Source organism: Lithobates pipiens, unplaced genomic scaffold (genome assembly GCF_037356315.1).
Source record: "Lithobates pipiens isolate NorthernLeopardFrog02 unplaced genomic scaffold, aLitPip1_a1.2 Scaffold_23, whole genome shotgun sequence".
NCBI classification, from domain to species: Eukaryota; Metazoa; Chordata; class Amphibia; order Anura; family Ranidae; genus Lithobates; species Lithobates pipiens.
In genome coordinates this window covers 292,764,978-292,775,336 of record NW_027507785.1, presented here as the reverse complement: position 1 = coordinate 292,775,336, position 10,359 = coordinate 292,764,978, and the positions used below count along the sequence as shown (strand labels likewise).

At 42.5% G+C, this 10,359-nt stretch overlaps 1 protein-coding gene across 1 annotated transcript in view; it reads right to left on the bottom strand.

Annotated features, from left to right (window-relative positions):
- Positions 1-5,172: 5,172 nt before the first annotated feature.
- LOC143926536 (vitellogenin-A2-like) overlaps positions 5,173-10,359 on the bottom strand; it is a 55,531-nt gene continuing 50,344 nt past the window's right edge. The window contains exons 32-35 of the mRNA XM_077450343.1: positions 7,795-7,886; positions 6,490-6,649; positions 5,815-5,967; positions 5,173-5,436 (exon numbers count right to left, since the gene is read on the bottom strand). Coding sequence (XP_077306469.1) covers positions 5,333-5,436; positions 5,815-5,967; positions 6,490-6,649; positions 7,795-7,886 — 509 coding nt within the window. The 3' untranslated portion in view covers positions 5,173-5,332. The remainder of the gene's footprint in view (positions 5,437-5,814; positions 5,968-6,489; positions 6,650-7,794; positions 7,887-10,359) is intronic.

The following is a 10,359-nucleotide window of genomic DNA, read 5'->3' as shown; positions in this document are numbered from 1 at the left end:
CTTGTTATCCCTCCTCATCACTAAGGTGATCTGTCCCAGAGGAGGTAGCCGGTTGTTCTGATCACCTCTCACCTGAAAATGTCCCTTACCTGTGCTGAAGCTCTAACCCTTTCACCGCCAGAGCCGTTTTTTAAATGTATCTTTTCTTTAAAAAAAATCTTTTTAAGCATGAGCCACAAAACATGATATATTTTCTGAAAGCAGACACACCCAGAGAATTAAATAGCGGTAGCTCCAATTTTTTTATGTCACACAATATTACTGCAAAGGTCTAGGAAATGCAAAATGTCTGTAAAAAGTACAAAAAAACAATACATTACTAAATTTTTGGGTAAAATATAAAAGACGAGATTGCACCGAGTAAATAGATACCAAACATTAAATTAGCGCTACTGTATAATAGAGAAACTTTAAAGTACTCTCGTCCTATACATTTAAAGAAACAAATGGATGTCAGAGAATCTAAGGCTATACTTATACTAAGGCTGCTCACTTTATCTAATTATGTGTGCATTATAGAGATTGTTTATTATGTCCCCCTCTATGGCAGAGGAAAAAGAGGGGGTCAAACTATGGATTCAGTCCTTTTTAGCACATCTGTTTAAATCACACTTTAATGATTATTCTTTTTGGTTTCTATACCTAATTACTTGAATGTTCATTCTTTATAGAGACAACTACATATAATCTCTTGTGAAATTTACTCCTGAAGAAGCAGTTTCCCCGCGAAACATGTCGAGTTTGAACCAGTTCAATTGTTATTTTGTCCTCCCCTACTGTGGATGATTGAATGTACGCCTTACTGTTCAGTTCCTCTATGGAGATTTATCTATGTGTTTTGTAAATATCTTGTCTCGAAGATTTTTTCTATTAATCGCTTAAAGCGGGGTTCCACCCTAAAGTGGAACTTCCCCTCATCAGAACTCTCACAGTTGGCACCATTCAGGGGGGAGGGGGGGGGGTGCAGATACCGGTCTAAGACAGGTATTTGCACCCACTTCCGGGCATAGACTCCCACGGGAGTCTATGCTGTTTCCTGTCCTGGCGTGCTGTCTGCCGGGACACACACGGGTCCCAGAGACAGCGCGGACCATTCCTATTGCACTGCGTGACTCGCGCATGCGCAGTAGGGAACCGGGAAGTGAAGCCGCAACGCTTCACTTCCTGATTCCCTCACCGAGAATGACGGCGGCAGCAGCCGAGAGCCGAGCGATCGATCGGCCTCGGCTGCCGACATCGCTGGACCCCGAGACAGGTGAGTGTCCATTTATTAAAAGTCAGCAGCTGCAGTATTTATAGCTGCTGGCTTTTAATAATTTTTTTTCAGAATCCCTCTTTAAGGACCGCCTCACGCCGATGTATGTCGGCAGAATGGCACGGCTGGGCACAAACACGTACAGGTACGTTGCTCTTTAAGTGCCCAGCCGTGGGTCACGAGTGCACCCCCGGCGGCGCACTCGCGACCCAGTCCTGAGCTCCGTGACCGTGGCCGCGGGACCTGATCGCCGCCGGGGTCCCGCGATCAGGGTCACAGAGCTGAAGAACGAGGAGAGGTAAGTGTAAACAAATCTCTCCTCGTGCTTCCTACTGAGCCTGTCACTGATCGTCTGTTCCCTGTTATAGGGAAAGACGATCAGTGATGTCAGACGCCAAGCCACGCCCCCTACAGCTAAAAAAACACACACACACTTAACCCCTACACTGCCCCCTAGTGGTTAACCCCTTCACTGCCAGTGACATTTTTACAGTAATCAGTGCATTTTTAATTGCACTGATTGCTGTATTAATGCCAATGGTCCCAAAAATGTGTCAAAATTGTCCAATGTGTCCGCCATAATGTCGCAGTCACAATAAAAATCGCAGATCGCCGCTATTACTAGTAAAAAAAAACGTATTAATAAAAATGCCATAAAACTATCCCCTATTTTGTAGACACTATAACTTTTGCGCAAACCAATCAATAAACGCTTATTGCGATTTTTTTTTAACGAAAAATATGTAGAAGAATACGTATCGGCCTAAACTGAGGAAAAAAATGTTTTTTTTATATATTTTTGGGGGATATTTATTATAGCAAACTGTAAAAAATTATGCGTTTTTGCACTCTTTTTTTGTTTATAGCCGAAAAAATAAAAACCGCAGGGGTGATCAAATACCACCAAAAGAAAGCTGTATTTGTGGGAAAAAAAGGACGCCAATTTTGTTTCGGAGCCACGTCGCACGACCACACAATTGTCAGTTAAAGAGACGCAGTGCCGAATCGCAAAAAGGGGCTTGGTCCTTTAGCTGGAAAATGGTCCGGAGCTTAAGTGGTTAATTCAGTTTTTTGTATTTTTCTAATAAATTTATATATTTTTATATGAAAGTCTATGTAAGTCCTTACCGTACCATGAAAGTCCATAGTTGCCTTAGATTCTTTGCCATCCATTTTTTTCTTTAGATACCAAACATGTCAAACCTTAAATTTGTGCGCAAATGACAACAAACTTCCGTACCCTATATTTTAAATTGGCAACGCTTTAAAAGCCCCCTACAGGTCATCAGTTTAGAGTTATGGAGGAGGCCCAGTGCTAGAAATATTGCTCTCAATCTGGCGTGTGTGGGGATATGTAACATGAGTTTACCTTAGTGACGTTTTACACGTAGCCTCAGGGTCAGCAATAAGAAGGAGAGGAGAGCATGTCCACTCAGCTCACTCCCCTCTACCCGGCAACACCCGCTATGCTGGTCCCAGACCCACAATACATGGCAGGGGCGTGTGCGGGGGTTGGTGGGGGTCAGCGGCGGCCCGTCCATATGCAGAGGTGCAGCCCTCCTAATTGCTATGTGCCCCACCCCTAGTCTCCATGCAGGCCACCAGACACATAGAGTTCTTTTATTTATTTTTTTGTAAAGCACGTGATTAGAGCCGGAGTCTCTAATTGGCTTCAAAAAGAGCACTGCGCCCCGAGCACACTCACTTATGACAATAGCGAATCAACACTCACTATTGTCTTCCTGCTTCTCCTCCTGGTCAATGTTTGGGGTCAGTCAGAAGAGGAATAATGGCTCAGTGTCAGTGGAAGGAGTAGGGCCCCATTGTTGTTATCAGTGTGCTTAAAATTGACCCATCAATGAGGTCAGTAGGAGGAATAGAGCCCCATCATTGGTGTCAGTGGGAGGAATAGTGTCCCATCATTGGTGTCAGTGGGAGGAATAGTGTCCCATTATTGGTGTCAGTGGGAGGAATAGTGCCCCATCATTGGTGTCAGTGGGAGGAATAGTGCCCCATCATTGGTGTCAGTGGGAGGAATAGTGCCCTATCATTTATATCAGTGAGAAGAATAGCACTCTTTCAGTTGTGTCAGTGGGAGGACTACTGCCCTATTGTTTGTGTCAGTTTGAAAAATAGTGTCCCATCATCTGTGTCAGCGGGAGAAATAGATCACATTGTTGTTATCAGTGCGAAGAATAGTATGCCATTGTTGGTGTCAGTGAGAAGAATAGTACGCCATTGTTGGTGTCAGTGAGAATAATAGTCTTCAATCATTGATTTCAGTATAAAGAATAGTTCCCTATCAATTATGTCAGTAGGAGGAATAGTGCCACGTTGTTGGTATCATTGTGAAGAACAATGGCCTCTCATTGGTGTCAGTAGGGGTAATAGTGCCCTATAAATGGTGTCCATGGTAGGAATAGTGTCTCATCTTTGGTTTTATTCCGAGAAATAATATCATATTATATGTGTGAGAAGAACAATGCCCTGTCATTGGTGTCAGTGGGGGGAATAGTACCCTATTATTTGTGTCAGTAGGAGGAGTAGTGCCCTACTATTGGTGTCAATAGGAGGAATAGTGCCACATTGTTGGTATCAGTGTGTAGAACAATGCCCTCTCATTGGTGTCAGTAGGAGTAATAGTGCCCTGTCATTGGTATCAGTGGGAGGAGTAGACGTCATTGTTGTTGTCAGTGAGAATAGTACACCATTGTTGGCGTCAGTCGGAGGAATAGTACCCTATTTTTTGTGTCAGTGGGAGGAGTAGTGCCCTACCATTGGTGTCAGTGGGAGGAATAGTGCCACATTGTTGGTATCTATGTGAAGAACAATGCCCTCTCATTGGTGTCAGTAGGAGTAAAGCCCCATACACACTATTGGTTTTTCTGCTGAGTTTTTCCTTCAGATTTACCAAAACCATATAATATGAGGTCAAACCTTAGAAGTTTCAATGTGTATGCAATCAGACAGACCCTTGTACTACATGGTTTTGGTAAACCTGAAGGAAAAACTCAGCAGAAAAACTGATAGTGTGTATGGGGCTGAATAGTGCCCTATAAGTGGTGTCCATCTTTGATTTTAGTGGGAGAAATAGTACCGTATTATTTGTGTGAGAAGAACAGTGCCCTGTCATTGGTGACAGTGGGCGTAATGGTACCCTTTCCATGGTGTCAATGGGAGGAATACTACCCAGTCATTGGTGTCAGTGGATGGAATAGTACCCTTTTGATGGTGTCAGTGGGAAGAATAGTACCCTATCATTTGTATCTATGGGAGGAATAGTACCCTATCATCTGTATCTATGGGAAGAATAGTGCCCTATTGTTGGTGTCAATGAGAGGAATAGTACCACATCAGTGATGTCAGTGGGAGGTATCATGCTACACCGTTGGCTCTAGTTTGATGAACTGTGCCCCATTATTGTTGTCAGTTGAAGGAAATGTGGCCTATTGCTGGTGTCAGTAATAGGAAAAGTGCCCCATTAATAGTGTCAGTCAGAATGAAGAATTATTCCCCATTGCTGGTGTCAGTGGAAGAAGTAGGGCACAATCCTTGGTAGAAATAGTGCCCTATCAATAAAGTCAATGATAGGAATAGTGGTACAAGGGTCGGTTAAAGGCAAGAAATGGCCACTTTGGCCTGTGGGAAAAAGTTGGGAACTACTGATCTGGTGCTTCCCCATGGTCTTTGCTTCTTTCACAATAGAACATACCAAACACTGCCTGCAGATCCTATCAATAGGATTATTGGACAGAACATTCTTGTTCCCACAGTCAGTGTTATCTCTAATTCTGTTAACCAGCAGGAACATTTCTATACACCTCTGCAAATGTAACTTGTTTCTCTTTTACGTGCCTTTTAGTTGTTAGATATGTTTGCATGACCTTAAAAGATATTTTATAAGAATAACAGACATGTTTTGTGGATGCAAATATATTTATTGACAATTTCAGGGGTTACAATGGAGAACTATACACTTGGTTTGAAAGTGCGATTGGGTTGATTGGGGCTGACATTACAGCTCATATTTGAGTTTCTAAGTACAATGTAGGTCGGCCAGTGACAACAGCCGTGGAATTAGGAGGCGCACTTCTGGTTTCCACAGGAGCAAGAAGTGTGAGCTTGTAAGGTCTCAGTGACGTCTTCAGGCAGGTCAGCCAGGATCTCATCTTCTTCCAGTTCTGCAAAAGAATCAGGGAACAAGTTATACAAAAAGAAAAACTTGAGTTTTCAGCAGTTCAAAAATGAGATAACGTTTCGCTAGGACTCTCTTTGGCCAAACACCTATCTAAGAAGGAACTTCCCCTCACTTTGGAGAGATTTCCTGGAGAGGATCATCATTAGAAGAGACCAGAAGGTCAAGACCCAGATAGAACCTTTGAGTGCATTCAGAGATTATAAAGATGGATACATATGCAGCAATTACTTCATACAAAATTAGGCAACAATAGCAACAGAGGCCACTTTTAAAATTGGATATTGGTTAATTCCTAGTAAATTGTTGGGTTGGATAATGGTACAGTCCAAAAAACTAGAAGCCCGCTACTACTGAAACTTACCAGTGGACCGGCAGTGTAAGCCAACAGAGACAGGTGTGGTGGAGGTCGCGGTACAGCCCTCAGCACATTGCAGAACTGGATGAGTAGAATAGCACTTGGATTCCTCATATTCTGGCTTTTCAGTCTTCACCAAAGTTCGCTGAAGTTTGCAAGCTTCAAAGAAATAACACAAGCTGCATAAGTGTTCATGTCAACTAATAAATTATATCTGACTCTAATCTTGGATGGTATAATAGGTGTTTTATGGGGTGCATGCATCAATTTGTAGCTCAGTGGTCTCCAAATTGTGGGCCGAATGTGTCCCTTCGCTAGTCTTTATCCAGGCCTCTGGGCACTTTTCTATCATTGCTTCTCCATCATATAGTGTTAGTAATCTTGTTGAAGTGACATTAGATGGTAATCTTATGAGGTGGGAGATGAAATGCATGATTCTACTGTGTGGATCTGTAGTCTACTTCAGTGGCGGCCCATCCATAGGGGGCGCCAGCTCCCTAATCCCCATGTGGGGCGCCAGACGTGTATTTTTATGAGCCAATCGGTCCTTAGACCGGATTGGCTGGGAGGAGAAGCCATCCGCGACCTGCATGGGATAATTACAGGGTGGGTGAGCGGGCGGGGGTTTGTCTTCCGCCCCCCCCCAAAAAAAGAAGCACCAGCCGCCACTGGTCTACTTACCTCCAGAGCAGGTTTCTTCCGCCAAGATCCAAGAATGGCCAAAGCTGTCGGCATCCTTTGCTGTAGATCCATCGGGCCTTCTGAATTCTTGCTTTGTCTCATCATCAAAACGACCACAGAGACCGCATGTCTTGCCTCTCATAAAGTTAGTAGCTAGGACCTGTACATACAATGTCACATTATTATCTATATTAACCAAATGCTTACAGTATGTATTTTCCTTTTATAATTAAAGATGAACTCCAGGCAGATATAAAATAAAGAAATTAATGCAGCCCTGTAATCATTAATACAATGTCTGTTTTAAATGCAAGCAGTGGAAGTACCTGCATTTTACCTATTATCAGCCCCTTGCTGTGCCTTGTACAGCAGAGCTCAAGCTGGGAGAGCGAATAGCAGCACAAGGCTCCAATCAGTTTTGCTGCAGGGCTCAAGTGCTAACAAGAGGAGAGAGCAGGGTGACAGTGAGAAGAGCTCATCAGTCTGTCACTTTATCTTTTACCATCCAATCACAGGCTGGGGGGAGGGACAAGGTCTGTGAGGCCCCATTCACACCTGAGAGTATTGTTTTTAGGATTTTTCCAGCGGTTTGTAACGTGCATTTGCGCATTTCCATGCAGCTTTTTCTGGTGTTTTTAAGCTTTGGCGTTTTTTTATTAGCCAATAGGAAAAATGATCATCTGTTTCATCATTTGTTGTTATGTTTTTAGATTTTGTCATCTGCTTCTTGCTCCAAAAATGCCCAAATCTGCCCGATTCGAGCGAAAAAAAAGGGTCCAGAACTTGCTTGAGCTTCAGGCGAGCTGGAGTGGAGATGTGAACCATCTCCATAGAGAATAATCGATTTTTACCCCTCAAGCGTTTTGTAGCATCAGACTTCAAGCTACAAAACGCTCAGGTGTGAATGGGGCCTAAGTGTTACCTAACTGCAGCAGAGAAAAATCAGGTATCCTGCTCTGACAGGCAGAACTGTGCCATGTGGCAGAGCTGTGTAATTCTCAGAATTGGATTGACAGAAATTCAAATCCTTGAGCAGGTAAAACATCTTACATTTATGTATTTTCTTTATGTATTTAACTATTTGCCTGTAGTACAGCAATATGCAGTAACTAAGCAGTAAACAATCATTGATCACTACTGTTTAAAATGAGCCTTAATAGTGCAGAGGAAACTGCCTGAGTCACTCATATTACCCAATCAAGTTACAGCAGTTACTTTTCAAATTCTGATCACATAACAGCATTTCACTGGATCCTATGTGCTACATGCATGTCTTCTGCTGCAGTTTTATTTACTTATAATTACCTCGGTTGTCATTCCATCATGGGACAACTTCTGGATACCAAAATCTGGTGCTGATAGCACAATCTTTCCTTCTTGTTCCTCCAATTTCATATCTGGAATTTAAGTATATTAAGTATATTAATGCTGAAATGATAGTTAGCAATGGTATATAAAAAAAAAATTATCAGAAAAAGAAAAGTTTATTAAACTTATTGAAAATGTTCCAGAGTAGACAAATAGCCATGGGCAGTCATATTGTATAACACAACCTATAACATCCTAAAAATGGTCATATACAGAATTAAGTAAAGATCTAGAGCACAAATACAGATATTGGAGGGGTGCTAAAGCAGTGCAGTCGTTAAGGTTGACTTATAGTACAATTCTACGGTTAAAGAAACATTGGCAGAAGAAGTTTGCTTATATTGCAGCCTATGGAACTTCAGGTCTACGAAAGCAAGACCAGGGGTGTGCAACCAACCATCTCACACTTTCTCAAATGTATCTGGACATCCACGATGTTGATAAATAAGTTACTCGCAGCCTAACTCAATCCTGAGGAGTTGGAGGAGTCTCAGATTTCCAGCACAGTAAGATAAATTTACAGGCTAGTATGGGTTTACATCTTGGTATCATCCAATATACCTAATATGCATTGTTTTGGTTCCATTTTAACTGCAGTCTGAAGGTTCTGTAATGCCATGTACGTTACGGACTGACTTTCCAGCAGAAAGGGTCAGATGGAATAATTTCATCGGATATTCCGATCGTGTGTGGGCTTCAACTGACTTTTTTTTTTTTAAATTCTGACGGACCTAGAAATAGAACACGTTTTAAATCTTTCCGACAGAATCCATTTCTATCGGGAAAACCTTTAGTCTGTATGCTGTTCCGACGGATCAAGAACGACGCATGGGCAACTATTGGCTACTGGCTATTGAACTTCCTTTTTCTAGTCCCAACATACGTGTTGTACGTCGCCGCGTTGTAGATGGTAGGACTTTGGTGTGATCGTGTGTAGGCAAGACCGTTTCAGCGGAACTCCGTCGGTTTATTCCGCCGGAAAAATGGTTGTGTGTATGCGGCCTCTATGGTATCTACAACCATGGTTCAATATCTGTGGAGCTTAGAGCAGCACCACAGCACATGAATCTCCATAGAGATCTCATGGTCTCTGTAGCATTTACTGCTAATCACGTCTTGCAATTAGCCAAATTTATGGAGTTTAGTGGGGGTGTAATGGGTGCGTAACACTATATATAAATGAGAAAGTCTCTGGGAGACATTTAAACAGCTGGAACATACTGATTCTAGAGTGGTTTCCCATTGATCCTCTAACATAGAGCCTACATCTGCCTCCAACAGTTCCATTGCTTTACATGGTAAGCCCTCTAAGTAGGAATTAAGACCCACAGTGTAACAGCGGAACATAAGCCCCTTTTTTGCATTGGTGCATTGCATAAGATTAAAAAGAGGAGTGGGAGATAGATGGCAAGCAGTTGGGGGACCCTTGGCCTTTACTGCATTTTGAAGTTGTAAATAGTATAAGTACATATGATTAGGGAGTCCAACGTGAGTTTGTAACCACTGGAAAGGAACCAGATTGCCTCTGCTTAAAATGTGCTTTAGAAGACTTACCCCATATGCCTGCAATTTTCAGACATACTGGAGTTTAGATATCTCAGAACTTGTATCATTTCACCAGATACTCGGTAAACCCAGTAACCTGTTACATCTGTTTCCGCTCAGAGCATATTTTTTACATTAGCCTACATGTAGGAAATGTCTTCTTAGATTTGCTCAAGCTGTGTCATTTCCAGCCCTTTGGCAAAGTTTAGGACTTAGTATGGCGCAGGACAATAGACAGCTTAGGATCTGTGTGGCTACTGGGTTCTGGGACCACCTCAACTAAGCCCACCTACCATGTGATGCAATTGCTCTGCTAAATAGTATAATCAAGGGTTCAGTAGTGCTACGCCTCCCCTATCTTTTGGACTTGTAGATATTCTAGTTTGATTCTGAGAGAGACGTTTTTCCATAATAATGTCCTACAGATTGAATTCACAATGCGAAATACCTTAACTGGAATAACGATAGGTTAAAGTATAATAACTGGGGTCTAAAAAAATATTTTGACCAGGTTGGTTCTACCAATTAAAGATATACTTAGCTTGTTCCAGAGCTTAACTTTGTCTGAAGTGGAAGGGCTGCTGGAGGCGCCATACTGGGGATCTGAAGCAGCAGCTTCTTCTCTGTTCTTCCTCTTAATCATTGGGTTTGCACACAAGGGGACCGAAGCAGAGAGAAGCCAGAGAAGCATAGAGCTGCACATTGACAGGTGTCACAGGAGCAATCACAGTAGCAATCACAGGATCACTTGCTGGAGCTTTGAGAAACACTTCTGTTCACATGCCCTGCTCGGCCATGCCTCAATAAATATTTTTTTAATAACTAAATATTCCACATACATTGCCATCACTGCTGTTGTGCAGTGTAGGTTTTGTCACCCTGTAACCCTAACATTTACTTGTATCCCTAAGATTACAGTATCCTTCCCTCTAAATTTAACACTGACCCTCCCTCTAG